This window comes from Thermobia domestica, chromosome 16 (genome assembly GCF_964235325.1).
Source record: "Thermobia domestica chromosome 16, izTheDome1.hap1.1, whole genome shotgun sequence".
Taxonomy (NCBI): domain Eukaryota; kingdom Metazoa; phylum Arthropoda; class Insecta; order Zygentoma; family Lepismatidae; genus Thermobia; species Thermobia domestica.
The window spans coordinates 135,070,864-135,094,229 of NC_137469.1; the positions used below are offsets into that span (position 1 = coordinate 135,070,864).

Below are 23,366 nucleotides of genomic sequence, written 5' to 3' on the forward strand. Positions count from 1 at the left end.
TCAATGGGCACATCACCAGAAATAATCAGGTGGAAAAAATCGCAGATGGCGTTAGTCAGGTGGTCTTTAGTTTTGCAGTCTTGGGAGAGTAGGAGATCCTTTAATATTGAAGGGCGGGGACTGTACATTAGGGTGGGCCGAAGACGGCCGATTTTTTTTAAAAGAAAATTAATATTGAGTACCGTGCAAAGTTGTATAATATTATGTTATATTTTTTCACCAAAATAGAGCCGGATAAAAAGATATTTAAACAGGTCCCAGGGGCCCGAAAGAACGCTAATTTTGAAAAAAAAGTAGCGACCAATGAAAATATTATTAAAATATATTTTTAGAAAGTCAAGTTTCAGTACCGTGCAAAAGTGTATAATGATATGTTTCTTCACAGAAACAGAGCCGGAATAAAAGTTATTTAACCGGGCCTCAGGGGCCCTAAAGAACGTTTATTTAAAAAAAAGATAATTATGAATAGTGAAAATATTACTGAAACATATATTTTTTAGAAAGTTAAGTTTGAGTACCGTGCAAAATTTATAATATCATGTTTCCTCGCCAAAACAGAGCCGGATAGAAAGATATTTAACCGGGCCCCGGGAGCCCGAAGGAACGTTAATCCTGAAAAAATATGGTTGAGAGTAGTGAAAATATTATTGAAATATTTGTTTTCAGAAAATTAAGTCTGAGTACCGTGCAAAAGTTGTATAATGTTATGTTTCTTCCCCAAAACCGAGGCAGATAAAAATATTTCACTAGGCCCTGCGGGTCCGAAAAGTGTTATTTTGTTTTTAAAAAATATATATACCATTATTTTAAGTATGTATAGAAAATCGGTTAAGATTCCTAATACTTTAACTTGACCCCAGGATTTTAAATGTTCTGATCTGATGTGCAGCTCTTCGTCTGATTGGTGTTTAGTAGATATAATAGTACGGACACAAATACATAAGGTAAGATTGAAAAATTGACCAACAAACGCCAAACCAGCCCAGAACTCACCACGTGGAGGTAGTTACACAGCGAGTTCCTCCCACCCATTCTCATCTTACTTAAAGCTCCTTAGTTGAATCTTGGAACAAAATATTGAGATTTATGTTCGAAGCTTGGTAGATACTTTCGTGCTTCCAATTTGCGCGAATACAGTATAACGTCTCGTGCAACACTACCGCACACTTCTAAAGAAGATTCTGTTACTACCTTTACACACCTCTCCAAAACCTGTGTGTGGAAGGGGAACGTGACAAACTGTGAAACCTCCTCTTTCCACAATCATTTCGGTTAGTTCTTTTGTTGATACATTAGCCGAAATTGGAGGTTTCGTTACTACTATTACTTCTGACCAATCAGTCAAATCGATATAATCCGCATATTCTTCAGTGCTTTGCCTACTGCAATTGTCAATTAGAACTACAATACAACCCCTCAAATCCGAACTAATTGGAGCTGAAGCCTGTTCGGATTTCGGGGTGTTCGGATTACCCGGGAAATAATATTACGTACTTATTTCGTCACTGAATTGGCGGTAAAACAACGACTGAGGTTAGACAGGGTAGCCCAGTGGTCGAAAGGGCAGTGACCTTGACTGGCGGGTGTACACTCATGTCCAAAATGATTGTCGCATATCTATAACTGTCTTCTTGTAAGAATATAATTAGATAATGATTTTGAATAAGCATTAAGTCTAAAAATGTTAAAACCTTAAAAGAAAACTAAAATTCGTGTGATTAAATCTATTTTTTTCATTTTCCAGCTGTAGTTATTTTTTTTTCCTCCTGAGAACGTGTTCGGATTTGCCGGATTTTCGGATTTCCGGGGTTCGGATTTGAGGGGTTGTACTGTATAGTTTGGTATTTTCGGCCATCAAAATAGACCTTTAAATTTAGTAGCTTTACACTGTAGACGGTTTCTTTTTTCTGTTTCTTTTTCTTTTTTTTTTTTTTTTTTGCTAGTTTCCTACGGATTTTGTTTTTATCTACTACCTTGTCTTGGTTAGTTTTGTTCAGTAAATTCATATCTTCTAAAACAGCGGATACAATTTCAGCAGCCGACCTATTGGAGACACCTGTTAAATCTTTTGCGGTACTCATTTGTTTAGGGCTCACTATTGCAAATTTGGGTTTACTTTAGATTTTATTCTCTAAACGATAGCTCCATGCGAACTCTTCATCGTCTGAATTCGGGGTGGAAGTACTTAATGTATGTTCCAAGTGTGGGATTGAGGCTACGATTGTAACCCTCTTGTATTTGGTGCCGCAGCATTATAATAGATCTGTGTGTCATGCTTTCTTTTGAGTCTATGCGTTTCTGCTTTATCTACATTGCAATTCGTCATTTGTCTCTGATTTCCCTGATCTAATATGAGCTCCCACGGCGGTATTTAATTTGATTTATCACACTTACAGGTTAATATATCGCAGCATTTGCAAGAGAAAATATCAAATAACTTGTGAGCACCGTTCTTAAATTTCTTTAATTTGGCTCTTAATGGAGGTATCTTGTTTCTTAATGGGGTTAATGATCATTTTGTATTTTGAGTTGTAATTCAAAATCATATCCTTAATTCGAAGGCAAGACAATACAGCAAGAGAGGCTCGCAGCCATATCGTTTCTAGTTTATTTGAATTCAGCAATGTAAGCGCCGCCTTCGGAAAGCCAGCGTTGCGCATTTGGCATCCAGATGGAAAAAGTGATATTCTCTTAAAGTTTGAGAGTTCTGAGCTGTGTTCAATACGAAGGTTTTTTGTGTGTTAATATGGTAGTTATGAAAGTTAGTTAAGGTCTCAATAGTTATTTGCGTATATTAAAACCATGTATTTCATGTTTTATGTGTTAATAGTATTGTCTGGTAAAATGTTCTTATTACCTAAAATCATTTTATTTGAACAAAAAATTAAGTACTTTAGGGCCACGGGGTCCCGGTTAAATATTGTTTTAAAATCAACATATTTGACATGGCTTCATTTCGTACCAATGCACAACTTTCGATAACTACTCAATCCTGAATATCTGAAAAAGAAAATTTCGGCCCACCCTACTGTACATACCTCCTTTTGACCCGGAAGGAAAGGATTTAAGTGCCTTCGTAAACTCGTCAGCTGATACTCTAGGCACTACAATACTGGGCTCAATGAGATCGGGAGGTTCAAAAGGGTGATTGTGAGCCGGATGTTTCTCTTTTAATGCTTCTAATACAGATCCATTCGGAGAAGCTATAGTATCTTCTGAGATGAGAAGCCGTATTACGTTGCGGACATCACCATCTACTGAGGAGAGAAGGGAAAATATATGGAAATGAATAAAACTTAATAACTCTTGGGCCACTCGACGATCTCGATCAAACGTTCAACGTAAAGTTCGGACCTGGAATGTTTTCGTCATTTCACTTTCACGGTGCAACGTAGGGGAGGAGAAAGGGGGAGATATGTATATGTTTTAAAAAATAAAAATAAAAGAGACTGTCTTTGTAACTTCGTCACGCTTAAACGACTCGACGAATCTTAACCAAATTTTTATCATATATGAGGTTTGAACCTGGGGTGTATTTTTTATCATATAACTTTTACGGTAGAACTTAGGGGAAGGGAGGAGAGAGATCTATAAAAATATATAAAACTTAATAACTCTTGAACCACTCAATTGATCTCGATCAAATTTTCAACATAGATGAGGTTAGGACCTGGAAAGTATTTATATATATTTATAAGGGGAAGGGGAGGAAGGAGTTAAAAATATATAAAACTGATGTATGTAAAAAATAAATAAAACTTAACTCTTGAATCACTCATCCAAATTCGATCAAATTTTAATCATAGATGACGTTCGAGCCTGGGATAACTTTTGTCATTTATCTTAACGGTGGAACCTAGAAGAGGGGGAGGGAGAGATATACATAAAAAATAAAAATGAAAGTGACTATTTTTGTGACTTTATCACTCTTAACATCCGACCGATCTCGATTAAATTTTCAACATAGATGAGGTTTGAGTCTGGGATGGTATTTATCTATTTACTTTAACGATAGAACTTAGAGGAGGGGAAGGTAGGAGTTAAAATATATACAAAACTAACTCTTCAACCAAACGACCAATCTCGATCATAGATGAGGTTCGGGCCTGAAGTGATTTTTATCATTTCACTTTCACGGTAGAACTTAGGGGAGGGTAACAGGAGGGGAGATATATAAAAATAAATAAAACTTAATAACTCTTGAACCACCGGACCGATCTCGATCAAATTTACAACCTAAATGAAGTTTAAACCAGAGATGTTTTTTGTCATATCACTTTGACGGTGTAACTTAAAGGTGGGGAGGGAAAAGATTTAAAAATGATCGAAAATGACCGATATTAGTGTTTAATCCATAGTTTTCGGGCTCATTGAGATGAACAATGACACTTCTGATGCCGTGCCCCGTAACATGGGAAGGGGAGGAGATACGTATATTAAAATAATCGAAAATGACCGATATCAAAGAGTAATAGTAAAAAATGATTGACTAACGAAACATGTTACTATTTTTTCTTAATTTAACCCAGCGTAGCAGGTAATTGATGCTAGTGCTTTTATATTCTTTAATATGGTAAAACAGCTTTCAGTTTCTAAAGTCAACATCGGTTTATTTATTAAGATTTTCACAAATTTTACTGTGCCATTCTCTTTCAAGGGACCCACCATCAATTTCACATTGAATCTGCATTAGACTCCAAACTCCTGCTATCTCGTATATTTGAATTCGCAGGCTGCTGTTTCGTGAAGTGTTATCAGTATACATGAAACATGCAATGTATCAAATTATTACAACATTTGGAAAGGCACCTTTGATGACGAACACTTTGCCCGTGTACTTTTGGATTGTTGTCTCAAGATACTTCATGACTGTTTATTTTGTATTTAAGTTCTCTTTCAGATGTTAGGCTATATAAGCCGAGAATTACAATTTAAAAAGGAGATTACTGTAATGTGTTTGATGCCCTCCCACCTGGAATTGAACCCGGGGCAAAGACATACATTAGTCACTATACAAATTAGTAGAACAGGACACTTCTTCAAATCAATCAAACCACGGAAAACACCAGAGCTACTAGAATCTTCGGATTCCTAATGGGGACATGAAGTATATTCAAGCAACCCAAAATCTGACGCAATCAATCAAACGAAAGCGAATATGGCTTCTTTTTCTACAATATTATTATGAGTTTTAATAGAAATGATCATGCGAAGGGATCGTGATAAAATATTTGACGTACTTACCAGGCGCGCACCCTGAAAATTTTGTTGGATGGATCCAAAGTTTAGGACAGGGGTCCAATACTATATAAAGCATTACATCTATGTACGATTGAGCCGTTGTATTTCTACACCCGAGAAACGATATGAAATTGTTAAGTTCTGCCATCTTATTTCTAAGAAAAAATATAGAATTACTTTTTAAAAAAAAAGAAACGAAAGAGTACAAATGAAGTGTAACATCAAATTTTAGACTACGTGAATCATTTCACTATTAAACAATCATTAGTTTTATTGTGAAAGTGTACAAACGTATGTCGAGTTAAGAAATTTTGAATTGGGATCCGTAGATCCTCCCTGTGGGTGTGCCCCTGCTGCCAGGTTTTTTTTGTTTAAAACAAAATGTTTAAAACAAATGATTAAAACTTGTTTTAAACAATTTATTTTCTTCAAAATAAATTTTGTGTACACTTTAAACATTTTGTTTTAAACACGTGTATTTTTTAAGACTTGCTTTAAACATGTTTATTTTTATTTTATTTTATTTTTGGAAAAAATATCTGCCAGAGAAAGAAAATTGTCAAAAGTGCTTCCCATTCAGAAAACTATTTTCTTCCCATGTGAAAGTTTTGATTTCTAGTGGCTACAGCAGGTCAATGTGGTGATCTACAATTTATTTTGTCTCGTTTCCCCCTTGCTTTTAACGTTTATTGTATTGTTTAATTGTCTATCAGTTAACTTGCGAGAAAGTGTCATAGTCGAAGGTTGGACTACTTGTAGAACTGATATTAAAAAATAAATGAAAGAATTATCATGGAAACAAGTTTTGTATTCAAAAAACAAACAAAGGGTTCTTTGCTAAATTGCAGTTCTGAAATTAAATATCACAGGCATTCGTTGATACTGTACATGTTGGTTCTCAGTCTCCGTACGACATGGAATTGTTTAAATGCATTTTACGGGAAGAAAAAAGGACATTGTTTGGAGCAAATTCATTAAAGTAACTCAAACTCTATCAGATAAAAAAATCGATCATATGACCACGTTGCAAAACGTGATGGTTGATTTAGTTCAAAGAATGTAGAATCATTTTGAAAAATGCAATGCTTTGAAAAAAACTGGAAACCCAAACAAATGGTAAAAGTGTTGATCCGGAAATTGGTTCTGATGATTCTAATGTCAGTGATGTGGTTGAGATGCAACTGGAAACTTCAGATACGAATTAATTTTGTATCAACAGTATATTTTTCATTATATTATCAAAATTTTATTTCGACTCTCTTCCTCACCTGAGTTCTAAATTTTCTTAAAAACTTTACAGCTTGGCATGGCTTATATCAAGAGACCAGGTGAGAAAGCGCAAGGTATGGCAGTTGCCCGCGTATCTAACCACTGAAGCGTGATACGTATTGCAACATTAGTGCCGAACTATAGTGTCTGTCACAATTTGTTCTCAATTTGTTCATCTGTCTGTATGTATGAACCAAGCTACAGTGCGCTATGTTCAGTCTTTTAACATCAAATTTTAAGAGTAGAGGGACGAGACGTCGAAATTTGCTGTATAGATTTTGACTGCGATCCGACGTAGAATTTAAAAATTAGTGGTTCGGATCCCACTTTAAACAAAATACCCTGTCTCATATACCCTTGCTACTGATGTAAGACTGTAATCATTGAAACTAAACAAACTAATTTTATGCATTTCGAACAAACTTGGATTGCAGTATAAATTTGGCTCCAACTCAGTTTTTATAAAATATTTTTAGATATGGAGCGTTCAGAGCACAAGGGATCCAAGTGCATTTTCAGAAAGGTTCACTTTTGCTTAGTAAACGTAGTATCTTCGTAGCCAAGGGTACGAAATAAATGAAACAAAAACCACGTGAAAGTGTGTGGCCTAGAGTTTCATAGGACAACCACTAGACAAGGGCGTTGATGGAATGGAGGAGGAAGGCTAATTTCCTCCTCCTTGCTGCTGCAGCATGGGAATGATTAACAAATCAAGCTCCGAATGCCATAGTCAATGATGGATAATTACGTCAAATAAATAGGACTTTTGTTTTACCATGTTGTATGAAATCTTCATAGTAGGTAGATTTTGAAATCTACCTAAAAAGCTTATCACAACCAAGAAAGTACTTACGAGTGTCACTGTCAAGAGGGTGTAATAAAAGGGGTTCGTGAAATGAAATAAGTTGATAATTACTAATCTAAACTGAAATATTTTGTACCCAACACAGTGTAGTCTTAACGAGAATACAATAAATAAAAGGATTGGTTGCAAGAGAAAAAAAATGAAAAATGAAATGAAATCTTTGAGTTTTACGTCCCACGGTTATGCCGGTTAGGCTAAAGGAGACGGTGATGATGAGTAATTAATGAAATGGTGGAATGAAGAAAGTGGGACAAAACGAGAGAACCCCGAGAAAACCCACGTACACGGTGTTTATCCACCACAAAGTTCACTTGGCGGGGGTTGGGATCGAACCCGAGACCCCAAGCACCAGAGGTGAACGCTCTACCACTTTTTTTAATACTTTATTGTACTGTTATCGATCGATTACATCAGAATCAATAAACAAACAAAAGTTGTACTCTTAGCAGCCAATTACATCAGAAAGCATAAACAAACATACAATGGACACATTAATAAATTGCTGCAAGAAAATTAGCAAACTTTTGTTTACGAATTGGAAATGCAATAGTGTGCATGCGTAACAAAAGTTGGTGGATGTACAAAGTCACATTACCATTAAAATCATTACATAAAATAATATCTATAGTATGGGACGTGATCCACAGAATTGCATTATGTTTAGTACAAGGATAAAAGTGATAATCAGGAAATAACATTAGTGACGGACAAGTGATAGTAGAAGGAGTTGTTCGGGATATACGGGCAATAATTTTTTGATAGTGAGACCAAATTGTAACGTTCTTTGAACAACTATCGAGCCTGTGTTGTAAAGTATCGAGAGCATGACAGGTGCCGCAGAAAGAGAGGCTGCGGATACCCAATTCATAGAGTCTCCCGTTTGTAGGGTATATATTATGAACAACACTGTACCACAGAGATTGCAGGGCAGGGGACAATATCGGTGCATTAATGTTCGCCCAGATTTGCGTCCAGTTTTTCATTGGGTAATGTTCTGCTATACGGGGAACAGAAACTGTGATAGAGTGAAATTGATTATATAGGGTGGATATGCCAGTCTTCGACCACCCCCTAGTTGCCGACCACTTTTGACTTTAAAACCGTATATTAGGCTTATTTTCCGATGAAAAAGCATGATTTTCCGTTATAATTGAATTGCAGCTTATTCTGAACCAATCCTAAAGATACTGTCAAAATATATTGCACGTTCATTCGGTAATAGCCAATTAAATGTGTGCTTTCGGAAGAAGCGCTGAATTTTCGACAGCTTTAATCTGTTGCAAATGGGAACGACAATGTTCTGTTTTTCGTGTTTTTTTGTAATTTTATCGCACCAGGTAAGAAATGCACATACTATTCTGTTGCATGGAACTGTAGAGCACATTTCAGTAACAAAATTTTAGTGATAACTGTGAGATTTGAAGAACAAATCGATAAAATGTAGTGGTCGGACAATGACTTATGAAATATTCTTTGTTAACTAGTGCTCGATCACAGGGTGGTCGAGCACTGAAAAATTGTAGAAATGTCAATAACGACTAACTTTCGATTCATCTGCATGAAATGAATTCCTAGTTTCCAATTATGAAGTTATAATGGTGTACAAAAACATTTACTAGTGTTCGACCACTACTTTTCATTATACATCTGTACTGGTCGAGGATTAACTTTTTTTCAGTGTCCGATCATGCTTTGCGTTTGTATTTTCTCGCAGAATTCCTTAATTCAAGCATTAATTAAGTGATCAATTTACATTTGTATAAGCATCTGCTGAATCTTATTGTTAGTAACGGAATATTCATCGAACGGCCGCGGTTCAATGGTAGTAGTCTCGGGCTTCGGATCATGAGGCGGCAATCTACTGGGAGTTCGAATCCCTCTGAAGAGCAAGGACGTTTTTAACTGTCCTTGCTATTTGTGTTCGTGTCCCTGTCATAATTAGATTACGTTAAATTGGCGGAGGAGCCTTAAAGCTGAATGTCTCGGTTAAGACGACCTTTAAAAAATGGTAGAGCATTGGCTTAGCATTCGGGAGGCCCTAGGTTCAATCCCAGAGGCCGACCATCCTGACTGAGGTTCTACAGGGTATTTCCTCAGTCACACCAGGGAAACGCTGGGATGGTACCTACAAAATAAGCCCTGGCCTTCTACCTTCCATCATCCTCTCCTCACCCTATCCCGATCGGAGCCTTAAATGCCTAAAGGCCATAAAATAAATTCAAATTCAAGTTAACTGAACGCAGTTTCCCTAGATTTTCATGCAAACTTAACGGAACTGTTAGGGTATGACATTTCATTTGAGTAATAAATTTATATTTGGTCTAATTCGTTTAATACTGAACTACACCATTCTTGCTTCGTCGCGGAACTGCATTCAAATATTATTAGCGGAATAGCTGGTATCAGCCTGGAATACGCTTGTTTTCCTTACATGTTCTTAAGAATTTTCCTGTTTCTTTCAGAATGAGTCTAAATAGATTCTCTTTATTCAAACGAAGATTTACAAAAAGCTCTCGAGGCTTGTCACAAATAATAGCACTCCATACGAAAGGCATCAGCAATCTATGGAATCCCTCGGATAACGCTGATGAATAAACTTCATGATTGCAGTCCCGAAGAGCGGAGAATGGGTTCAGAACCACACCTAACACAGAAAGAAGAGGGATTATCAAACTGGCTCATTAATATGAGCAAAATGGGTTTTCCACAGAAGAAACACTATCTTCTGAAGTATTGTCGATGCAGATAAAATTAAAACGCAGTTCAAAGACAATCGATCTGGTAAAACCTGGTACCATGCTTACATGAGAAGACATCCGCAAATCGTGTCTCAAACTCCCGAAACTTTGAACAAGGCGCGATATGCTGTAACCGAGTAAAACAGTAGCTTGTGGTTTCAGGACCTTGAGAAATACTTGGAAGAAACGAGGCAATTTGATATCCTGAATGATTGTGAGGGAATATTTAATGCTATGAATCCAGTTTTTAACTGTGGATCTCTAAAGGCAAGGTAAAGGGTTTTCATTTATAGAGTGGCTAGGTTAGGACCAGTCAGGTTCATATTCACGGGGGGTCTAGGGGGCGGAGCATCCCCTAAATTTTTGTTGGCCCCCTAAAATGTTCACGGTAGGATTGCAAATGAACTTAATATAGTGATAAACTATAATATTGTTGGATCGCCCCCCCCTACATTTTCGGGCTGGCTACTGGCTTGGGGCCAGCCATCTATGTCACAAGACCTACGGTTTAACATTCTATCCGAAAAGACGGAGCCTGTTTGTACTGCATTCCACTGAACCTTTTCCGTCAAGAAAGGAACCACGGAATGAATTTGGTGGTTCCTTTCTTGACAATCACAAAATTACTTATTCTCAGCGAATATTGTGCGAAACTCCGAAGGGATACCTGAAAAACTAATGATGTAACATCTGCAGATGTTATTAGTTAGGTAAAGTTATGCTTTAGCCTTCATACTGTAATTAAAAACACATTAACCGAGTAGTGGTCGGTGACTAAATAGTATGCGGTCGAACAGTAACGAAAAGTGATCGAACACTAAAAAGAAACATGCATTGGTGTTTCTCCGACTAATATTACGTAAATGGAATAAGTTATCTCAGTTTTGGATAAAATATAGATAAAATATAGCTTTAGGAACACATGTGAGCTAGTTGCATCCTCCTAAGTTATTCCAGTCAGTGAACAACGATTAGGGACCATACGAAAATGAGTTAGGTGGTCGAGGACTGGCACATTTACCCTAATTGCTTTACGGAAAGGTCTTCAAGGTGACTCCGTGCGATAAGCGAGTAGCTAATATCAATAAATACGTCCTTGAGGTATGGCACAATGCTAGCCCATGGTTGTGTATGCAGGGGAGCTTGTAGCTCAATATGACGTAATGTTACACACAAAGCCTTGCTGGAAAGGGAGTCGGAATATAAACATAATGTTTGACACACGCGATTCAGTAACAGCGAGTAGCTCTGAAGTTGAATATTTTTAAGACCGAGGCCGCCAGCACCTTTTGATAAACACACAGTCTCGTGACTTACTCTTAGGCAGTGATTATGCCACAACAGTTCCCTGTGTGTTTTCGTATCACACTGAGGTATTTCTTCGGCAAGGAAAATGATTGTGTCAAAAACCAAAGACGACTAAAAATAAAAACATTTAACAGGTAAACTCGGCCTGCAAGACTTACATGCCGGGCTTTACTTTGGTGAATGAGTGCAACCAAAGTACATGTTGTGGTATGAAAATTGTATTCTATAGTGTCTGCTATGCGACGTTGCCAAGTTACACTTAAGATTTTGATGCGATCAGTACAAGAAATCGTAGAAAAATACGCGTGTTGGTCAGCCGGATTTATACACATCAGGCGTGACTTTTGTTTATTCAGAACAGCACCTGAAATGCGCTCATAGTTCGATATGAGATTTTCAACACGTGACAGTTCTTGTGGACTGTTAAGAAAACAATGTATATCATCGACGAATGCTTGTAATTTTAAGGTTGTTGCACCAATCTGTATACCTTGAATGCGTTGTTCCAGTTTTAAAAGAAAGGGCACGAGAACCAAGCTATACAGAATGGAAGACAGGGGGCAGCCTTGTGCAATGCCTCGACGTACATTGATGGGATTTGTAAGTGCACCATTAACTTTTAATTTTACATATCGTTGAGTATAAAGAAATTTAATCAAATTAAGAAAACTGTCTCCGAAACCATATTTTGCAAGTACTGTAAACATATAATCATGTGACAACCTATCAAATGCCTTATGGAAATCAAGAGCTAATATAGCTGCCTGTGGAGAACTAGTTTTCTGACACCAATGAATACCTTCTCGTATATTACTTAATGCTAAGTACATAGGTTTGGTATGCTTTAAGCCATACTGATCATTACGTAAGACCTGATTTAAAAACGGTTCTAAACGAGAGGCAAGACAACGTGACAAAATTTTCTGATCAACATTAAGGAGGGTAATCGGTCTAAAATTATCAAAATCATGCGCACCTGCATGTTTAGGTACAAGTACCATAATGCCAGCCGTAAAAGAAGAGCTCCACGTGGGTGTGACTCGGAGTTCGTTATACATTTCTGTGAGAAAAGGCGTGAGAATGCCGTGAAATTGGCGGTAAAATTCTAGTGTAAGACCATCAGGTCCCGGAGATTTGTTTAACTTCCCCGCAAAAATAGCTTGGCGAACTTCGCGTTCTGTAAAGGGCTCATTGAGGATGTTACGAGCCTCCGGGGTGATAGAACCGATCGGATGTTCGAAGCAAGGTTCAGAGGATTGGGTTGGAGCGGGGGAATATAGGTTCTGGTATGCATCATACAGAGCTGAGAGTACGCGATCATGCTCATGTAATCTTTAAGTTTTACGTCCCACGGTTATGCCGGTTAGGCTAAAGGAGACGGTGATGATGAGTAATGAATGAAATGGTGGAATGAAGAAAGTGGGAGGAAACGGGAGAACCCCGAGAAAACCCACGCACACGGTGTTTGTCCACCACAAAGTTCACTTGGCGGGGGCTGGGATCGAACCCGGGACCCCAAGCACCAGAGGTGAACGCTCTACCACTGAGCCACCGCGGCCCCACACTGAGCCACCGCGTCCCGTAAGAGCAAAAAAAGCTTTAATTAATACGTTATTACATGATTTTGAGATATGTTTAAAATCATTTTTTAAACTGTTCAAAATGTTTACAACGTGTGTGTGTGTGTGTTTTTTTAAACATGTTTGAAACATTTTGAACCCATTTTTCATGTTTTAAACACAGTTTTGTTCTTTTTTTTTTTTTAAAAAAATCCAACCCTGCCTGCTGCTCATACTAATTAAATTCAACATAGCTTTAATGTGTTTGTTACAGTTCTCACACTTCTTTACTTTTTCAATTAGATGTTCCAAATACATTACACAATTCATTTGCACTGCTAATTCCCTTCATATAAGACGCAAGAGAAGCAAAACAATGATATTTTCATTTCATAAGCTGTCAGCAATTTATTGCTTTAAATCAACTTTGAAATTTCGACACAGTTTAATTTTCACCTCCAGATAATAGTTAACTTTGGTCGATTATCTCCTAACTTCATTCTAACCTTTCACAATCCGTCAGTGCAGTAAAAGATATACAGTAGTTTGGAATCCTTTAATAGAATCCTCTACAAAATACGGTAACAAGATTTTTCCTAGAAGAAATGTTCCGAAAATGCTTCCGTATCGAACAGGTCTTAGATCCACTAGTACTGAGAAAATATTTTAGGAAAACCTAACATTACAAATCTACAGAGTAGGGTATACGGGAAAATACGGAATATACTCATACAATTTCTTTATAGTTCAACTTTAATTGAGAGATATAATGGAGATATAACGATGAGTATAAGCTATAATTTTGGAAACGGTCGAGCATATACCTACCAAAAATTCTACCAGTATATAGCTGCTCGTATTTCTCTTCAGCATATCATGCTCGCAGTCCTGTTGTGAACGTGGTGTGATAATGGAATTCATATGCGCAAGGGATAAAGCAAGCGGAGAATATAAACGAAACCGCAATATAATAATATTCTGGATCAGGGATTCCGCCAGACCTAGGGATGCGCACGAGACAAGATTTGTGGCTGTCTCATCTCGAAAATGTGCTGTAAAAGTGATGTCTCGACTCGAAAAATGTATATCTCTCTATTGGAAGAGCCGTGTCACGATTCGAATTTTGTCACGAAAATCCTGTCTCGACTCGTCTCGTGCGCATCCCTAGCCAGACCCCTAAATGGCTGGTGTCACTCCCTAAACTTCCTGTAACACCCCTACAAACTTCTGATTTCATCCGAGCCTGAACAGGGAATTTTTCACGTATTTCATGTTTTGTGCGAAGAAATAAAATTTGAATATAGAACTCTCAAACGATTGAAAGAAAAAAACTGCACGGTTTCTTCAACGGATTTCTTATTGAAACTTTCCTGTGAAGAAAATAAATACATTATGTTTACTAATTTGCAAGCTCTGGCATCAAAACTGCTTCTTCCAAACGGTACCATTTCAGTGGAGAGATAATTTTCAACAATGAATAGAATTTTATCTTTGGTGTAGTGCCGGCTCACTCCAGAACGCGTTAATGATTTGATGGTGACCTTGAAGCCTTGTTTACCTGATGTTTCAAGTAAAAATAAAAGTATTGAGGCTGATTCCGAAAATTTTATAAGTTGTGCATACGAGGATTGAGAAGTCATATACCAGTGGCATCGGTTCATTTGCTCCAAGGGTGAATCAAAATAAATGAATTAGCATTTCAAAGAACATTAAGGAACTTGAACAGTAATTTTCAATTTTTTAAAGACCGCACGGAGGTTCACTAGCATGCTTGTAAATATATTTCCAATATTTGTTTTTCATTAGGAACATAATAAGCATTTAATTAGACTATTAAACGAACCCGAATAAGGCATGTATAGGTTATAAAGTGGTGTTACAATGTGTGAAAATATGAAGAAGCCTAATGACGGTTCAGAGGAGGGTTTGTCTAACTATTGTAATGTCCCACGTGATATAGTGTATAAACAATTCCACACGCCAGTGTTTACAAATACCACCACGTGGTTTGGCAAGAAAATTTTACACCAGATGGATCTACAATCACTTGCAGACGACGACTTCTAGCCTCTCCCACGGAGCAGAAGACGACATCGGAGCAGCAGCGCCACCGCCACCCAAGGAAGGCTATAAATTGGATGGACCACGGCAATTCGGTACTAGTTTGCTGGTGGCCCTCCTATTGTTTGCTTCGGAACATTAGGAGTAACCTAACCCCAGGGACTCTAGTCTGCTTCGGGACTATGCCTATCCTTTTTCTGGCTTAGCCTGCTTCAGGGCTCTGACTGGGAATCCTAACATCAGCCGCTTAGCCTGCTTCGGGGCTCTGTTGGCCATTTAACCTTCCCCCTGCTTGCATCGGAGCTTAGGGTCCCTAATTCTACTCTGCTTAGCCTGCTTCAGGGCTCTGTAGAGATCCTGTCTGCGACCTCATGGTCAAAGACTATCCGTAACTTACCTTGTAAAATTAAAGAGATTGATTGTATAGTATTTTGTAAAAATACTTTTATAGTGAGAATTTTTATAATAAAAGTCGGTAGTGGGGGCCGATTCCATACACTTTTTTTTAATTAATGCTCTACCTATACCTATAAGGAACAAAGTTTTACACTATGCATAATCATCAAGACTATTAATACATTCGTGAATATGAGCTCATTCGTGGCTAAGCGGTTAGCGTACTCGACTTTGGCGTGGGAGACCCGGATTCGATTCTCGACGGGAGCTCATGTGGTTCCGATTCCAGGTTAATCAATAGGTCCCGTCTCATATAGCTTCACTGCTGAAAGGGACGTTAAACTCAAAATCAACTCATCTCAACTCATTCGTGGATATATAAGTCATATTGTAAGTACAAAATTACATTTAACTTGGCTATAAATTTTAACGAATTAAGTTACCCCTACAATAGTGCGATAAATGTGCAATATCTGCAAGTAGCAATAAATGTTCTAGTATATTATGTTGTTTTAGCACTTCAGATATCAGATTGAGTTCATCTAACCAAACCTAACCACTGACTGATCTCAGTCGTGAAAAATGAATATTTTTCATTTTAGGCAGTGCAAATAGAAATCTAAGAATGACAAGAGAAATGGTAATTTTAGGGAAGATCCGACGTTTATTTCTCCCACGTATAGATTAATCACGAAAACTACGACGGATTTTAGTTCCACATCAGGTTAGTGAAATAGATCGTTAACATTATAACTTACCTTGATTGTAATGGGTATTCATGCAAAATAGAAAAAACAAGAAACAAAAGGCCAATTCAACATTTTCTACTTTGTTGAAGTTAGGGTTGCAGTGGAAAGGTGTCATTTTTCTTGTTATTGCAGAATTTAAAGATAATACGAGAAAAGTAAAAATAACAATAGCTATAAGTTTTTTGGAAGTCAAGCACTCACACCCCCTTAAATTTTTGAAAACCCCCCGAATTTGAAATCCTGGCGGAAATCCTGTTCTGGATATTATTAAATATCTTAAGGAGCAACAAACAGCGCACGGTATTTGGTGGTTCACGTGCTCTTGCGAACTGCATAAGGCAACACCACTGTATAGAACATGTTGAAGCGGTATTTATTCCAGAACGCCATAGTCTACCACTCAGCATACCAGCAACGGCGTACACTTTCTCATTGTATAACCTAGACGTTTATGGTTCTCTGTCAACGCAAGCCAGTGCAAAGGCATGTGTACCGCAAGTAAAATGTTTGACAAACGCCGTTGAACCTTCGATGAAATCACGTTCACAGTTATTATTGTGTCCCAGCATCGAGCTAACATCGCGAACGATTTTTGAATGGTCCGTCACAGTCTGAGAATCATTGCCTGATCTACTGCAAGATCGTAATTACATACGGTTTTCTTCTATCCATATAGTTTACATTTTTAAAGCTGCAGACTTCATACCATTTCTTCATTATATAGGAAGCGATAGCACAGGGAGCAACATGTACTAGCGTTAGTAGGCATTGAATGAATGAATGAGTATGGTTTAATGGGGGCGTCTATTACAAACATATTTGCTCCTCTACGGCTACAACCCTGAATTTGTGTGTTGTACCACAATATGTTAGGGCAATAGAATTTACCCTAATTACATGTTGAAAACTCAACCTTCTAACTTAATAAATAATTTTATTAGTTGCAGGGAGAAGCAGATGAAAATTTATAACTTTAGTTCAGGAAAATTAAACCCAATCACTTGTGGAATGGTGATCGATGCAATAAGGCAATATGTGCTTCAGAAACCTTTCGTAAACTCATTCTCCGATCCTGCGAAAAAATTATGTACTACCAGCCATTTGAAGTACTACGTTATGCTTCTGGTTCTTCAACTTCTACCTGCTTACGTAATTGATTTGCTTTCAAAGATGAAAGAAGGTAAACCGAGGTAAGTAATCGTGTCGATTCTTTGAAATTATGCCAAATCAAAATGTCTTGTCATATCTTGACTTATAACATGACAAGTATTACCTCAGTAATTAAGAACTGAGATGTTTTGCCATCAGATCCGTAGGTTAATCTCTGAAATGAACACTTTTCAATATTGCCTTTCTTGAGTCTTAAACGTGACACGGAGGCAGATACTTAATTTGAGGGACAAATTGTACTTGTGTACAGACTACATTTTACGAATAGAGGAATACTGGCTTTGTGGAAGTTGTCCTCTTGTTTACGATTAGCATAGTGCAGGGCGTAGACAGTAGTTCGTCAAGAAGCAGTTCAAGCTCCGAAGTTCATGTAATAATACTGGTTTGGTGGCGGAGAAGTTATATATGCTCCATTATTTCTGATGTAGAACTAAATGTTTAATCTTCTGCTTCAACACTGTGCGTAGAAAACTGAGCAAGAATAATTGCTTTAATGTATTCTGGTTTTTATGGTTCTGGTTACTTGATGTGGTAACTGTTTTTTTTTAGATTTCAAATACCAGACGTTAAGGGTCTTCACTACAGCGAAATTAAACTACCGCTAATTTTAGAGTTTTCTATATCTTCAAAACAAATAAAAATATTCGAAAAGTAGAAACGTAATGAACTAGATAATACGATTTTGCATGTGATACCTTTATCACAATTCACCTATCTGCTTTTGGTATACCGCTATTTACAGAACCCGCAAAAAATGCTAAATCTATCTACAGTTGCAAATCAAAAGTAGATAGATGGGTTGTGATTAGGGATGGGCAAAACCGGTTTTTATAAAAACTGGTTTCTAGAAAAACCAAAACCCGAAAAATCGACATTTCGGTTTTCTCCAAAACCGGTTCGGTTTTTCCCCGAAACCTGTTTCTGTTCTCTTCAAAACCAGTTCGGTTTTCACCGAAACTGGTTTCGGTGAAAACTTTTGGGAAACACATAAAACTATTTCTGTGGAAACAGATTCGGTTTCCAGAGAACAACGAAACATTATTCTGGTCAGAAATAGAACAAATTTTGAAAAAAAACGGAACCGGGTTTGAAGAAAACCAAAACCGGATCCGGTGAAAAACCGAACCGGTTTTTGAGAAAACGGAAACAAGTTTCGGTGAAAAAACGAACCGGTTTTTATAAAAACCGAAAAACTGGTTTTTGTGCCACCACTAGTTGTGATAACGGTATCACATGCAAAATTGTATTGTCTAGCTCACTACGTTTCTGCTTTACTAATATTTTTGTTTTAAAGATATTACAGAAAAACTAAAATTATAGGTATTTTAATTTCGCTGTAGTGCAGACCCTTAAGAAGAAACCTCGTAACAAAAACATGTACAAAATTAGATTGTTTCAGAACTTTTAATATGAATGCCAATCAAAAAGAATCTATCAAACTTGGAAACAATACAATTCTTCTGTTGACATTGTTCTTTATAATATACGTAGAAGGTTCAATATAATTGTTTAAAGTTAAGTGTAAGAAAATAAATAACTTCGGAAGGTATTTCTTTATAATAATTCTAATATTAATGACAAAAATATAAGTCTGGAAGAATATCTCGAAAGCACATTGAAACATGTAACAAACTTTACATGGAGTGATAGGTTATTCAAGAATTGTATACACATTTTAAAATAAAATAGCTGATATATTATTGTGAGTATTACAACAATACAAAGGAAAAGTTAGAACATAAATACAGGTTCTTTGTGCAATTACAAGAAGTGCTCAAAGTCCAAACTACCAGCCTGCAAACACTTTTAAGCACGACACTCTATCTTCCAGAGTAACCACAGGGATTGTTTTACAAACCAGTTCAATTTCATGGCACGGTGAACAAGGAGGTTTTAAGTCGGATCCCTTCATCCTGTCCAACGTTCCAGCACAGTGCTACCCATATAGGCACACACTACAGACCTGCACAGGCCGGAATTTTTACCCCGGGCCGGCGCGGCCCCTGAATTTATGATGTGAGGCCCGATCCGAGCCTGAAATATGTTTTAGTATTTAGGCCCGAGCCCGGCCCGAAGTCTGTGATAATCCAATGAGCCAGAAATAAGCCCGAGTTACAGAAACTTAATAATTAACGCAAAATTGTATTTTTATATACAGCACTTAGAGGTTTAATTTTGCAGTAGAGCTTTAAAACTTCTCGACAATGAACGGTCCAATAAATACAAAATTAGGCCCGAAGCAGGCCGAGAAATATGGTTGTATATTTAAAAAATTATGGCCCGAGCCCGGTCTGGGCCCGAACTTATATATGCTTTGTACGCCCGCCCGAATTCATGCAGACCTGTAACGCACACTTTAGTATGAGAGTGCAACGGGGTACCATCTTGTTGAATAAGAAATGGATCGTGACCCAACAAAGCTCTTTGCAGACATTCTTGAACTTCCAATACTATTTCCGAATATTCTTTCGTTGCTCGAATGACAGCCATATTTTCACCATCGCTTCACTTTCTCAAATAATTACATTGCATCGCGGGAGGTCTTGTATTACATCGATTGAAGCCATAGCTACACGAACTGAATATATCGAAAGTGCGTATATGTTTTTGAGCTGCCTGGTACTTCCTTTACACTGAGTGTAGCTTTTATTAAAATATCAAGTTTTAACACATTTAAATCCAAGCTGTTTCTAGACTCGGGTAGCGTAAAGTGTTCGCGCGTCTCATTCTCATTTTTCTCGGGGTTCTCTCGTTTCCTCTCACTTTCTTCATTCAACCGTTTCCTTCATTTCCCATCATCACCGTCTTCTTTAGCCTAGCCGGCACATAACCGCGGGATGTAAAACTTAAAGATTTCATTTCATTTCATTTCGGAGATATGTATCTTAATGCTGAAGTCTTGTATGGTGATATGTAGTACGACGTTCAACACGAAGTCTTGTATTATGTTACTAAGAAATAGATGTGCTATAACAGCCTACATTGTAAAGTTATTATACATCAGCATTTATGTGCAAATGTCTGCATTATGAGAGTAAAAACTTCCGTAAGCATACATCTTTTGAATACATTGTCATATTTCAATATTTGAAGGCTAAATTTAGGCGCACCGTGATTCTATTTTTTATTATTCTGCTTTCGGTATATTAACCAGATAAGGAGCATTCTATAAAGAGTTAGCCAGATGGAAATGTGACTAACTACATTTTGTCATTTCGGAATATAGTAATTCTATTCTGTTGTGTATATTCTCAAATAAACGATAATCCAGAAATTTACTGCCAGAAATGATTTCTTGGAATAGAAATGGTACTTGAAGATACACGATAGGCATTGACCAAGATGTATAACCATTTGCAGGGGTAGGAGTAACTCTAAAGGCAATAAACAAAATACACGATAAAACATCTAAAAGTCTTTGCGCCTATTACATTTCCATCTTTTGATACATTTTTATACAAATTCGAGATATATTAGCTATGAAGTAGCTTTTTCTTGGAATGGGCCCATTGTTACTTGCAATTTCTTCCACCACATAGAGTGGTTATCAATAGCCAAGCATAGGCAGTAGTGCTCGGACCATATGAGTAGCGAATTATTATTCGTTTTCTATGGTGCAAGGGGTACACAGCAATAGATATACGCAGGGAAATGAACCCTGTATATAGGGATAGTATTTAGCAGTGCGAAGTGTGTAAAGGAAGTTCCTGGCAAAATAGAGGTTCACGAACGAAGCGCTAAGCGTTGTTCCTCTTTATTTTCGTGATAAACTCTACCCGCCTATATGCAGCGGAGACCGAGAAACTTGTGGTTCAGTGAAAGAGGTGGCTAAGTAGATGTGATGAATATGTGGAAAGTTATAGAAAGGTGCGTAAAACATTGTGTATATATATATATATATATATATATATATATATATATATATATATATATATATATATATCTTGTTTTTCGTCCATGCTTTGTAATCTGGCAACAAATCAGTAGGCGCAAATACTTTTCGATTTTTCCTCGTACTATGAAAACTACGTCAGGTGTAAATGGCAAAAATTAATAAATTTTTAATTGTATTTTTTATAATAGTTTGAAGACGCGAAATCCAATGGAAGTACTCTTAAACGTATTTGTTAATGAGATCACGAAAAAAGGACCTCAAATTTGAGATATAAATATTAAAATCTTTGCTTATATCTAAGATATTTATCATAAAGAAGACGTTCTTTATATATGCCATATTAGAAACAGTTAATCATATACAAAAAAAATTGTTAATACATTTCCAATTCCTTAATAATATAATTAAATAATATTATACGCATACTATAAACACATGTTTGTAATTATCTGTCCAAAATATAATTGAATTGTCTCTCACTTTTTTCAGATTCTTGAATCTTTCATTATTTTTTGTCAATTGTTTCTTAGTTATTACCTTTATATTTAAAAATGATATTAAACCGTATATTGTTTTTAGTTGTAACTCAATGTTTTCAATAAGCAAATAAGTAAATAACTTATCAATAATATTTGATAAACAAACCAATTTATATTCCAACGTTCAGGACATTTTTTTTTTTTTTTTTTTGTGATCCCACGGACGGATAGGTTTAACAATATTTCGATTGGATTCTGCGTCTTCAAATTATTATAAAAGATTCAATTAAAAATGCGCTCAAGCGTGGGTACTTTTACAATTGACTTGAGTAGTAGCTTTTTAAATTTATATTAAGTTATCGCTCTTTCAAAGTTGTATTACGAGCTTTCTTATGCCTGTTCCTTATTTATCTGTGTTAAATGAGGTTTATATTCATGCGTCAGCCGCATAAAAAATTGCCTCTCCTTGTATTTTATGGTATATTTTTGGGTGATGAGAAGGCCTAGTTGCGTAAAAAAACGTTCACTTTAATGCAAATGCGGTACCTTAACTGCGATATGTTATATATTTTTGTTAGTTATTGATCTGTAACGCTCTCTGAGTATGGCCATAACGCATTAATAAAAGTACGTAACTAGAAGTGCTAGAAATGAGTCTCTTTCTTTCTTTCTTTCTTTTTTTAAGTTGGGTGGAATGTTTTACTTTAAAAAGTAAGATATCAATGACGGTTGATAGTTTCTGTAACACCAATTCGCTTACCGAAAATAGTAAATTCTTGTTGTTTAAGTTGTTGCTTTTACCTTGCACATGTATTGTACATATATATATTCTACTTATCTGCTGTTCTCGTTACAAACAAAAAATCATTTTATTCCTGTTTGTTAGCATGCTCAGGCATTGTCTACCAAAGCGACATAATGTTTAAGTATTCTTAACAAGGCTCACAGTGCAAAAATGTGATTGAATGGACACTTTTCAAATTTTGAGATATGATAATGATCTAAGAAACATGAGATTTTCGTAATTTGAGATTAAACAGTTTTATCCTACGTGAAGATTTTAAGGGTAAAAAATTTTCCATCCACATATTTCGCTAGGCTAGTGTTTTGTGAACATAGAAAATATTGTTATATTTTAATGTTTAAGTGGTAGATCTAGACACACCATGATTCATTCATTATTATTGTGTTTATTGTATGGTTTCAGGCCAGCATATCAGTCAGATAAGGAAGGACAGGGCATGCTAAATATAAGGGAGTCCGCATTTTGGCATTTCAAAATATGATGATCCTAGATTAAAACAATTATTAAAAATCAGCATTTAAACAAAGTAGGATATTTAATAATTTGGAAAGACTTCAATTTCAGTAGTGTTTTAAAAGTACAGGAATATCTTGCATATTGCAGTTAATTGGCTCCAAGAAATATCTGTCCAATGCATACCACATTGTTCGAGATCTACTTACAATTCGGTTTAAATTAATTCGTTCATCACTCACATTTAGGATAAGAAGGACGTTTAAAAATGGAAAGAAAAAATCTTTAAATACTGCATAATACAGTAAACCATTCTAAATACATAGGTGTATGAAAAAACAAAACAAGGAAATAAATATGTGTAATATTTCTTCAATT

At 36.5% G+C, this 23,366-nt stretch overlaps 1 protein-coding gene across 1 annotated transcript in view; it reads left to right on the plus strand.

Annotated features, from left to right (window-relative positions):
- The window catches only part of LOC145672623 (fatty acyl-CoA reductase 1-like), a 202,143-nt gene that overhangs the window by 165,323 nt on the left and 13,454 nt on the right, over positions 1 to 23,366 (plus strand). The window contains exon 7 of the mRNA XM_081741783.1: positions 17,134 to 17,376. Within this exon, the coding sequence (XP_081597909.1) occupies positions 17,134 to 17,376 (243 nt within the window). The remainder of the gene's footprint in view (positions 1 to 17,133; positions 17,377 to 23,366) is intronic.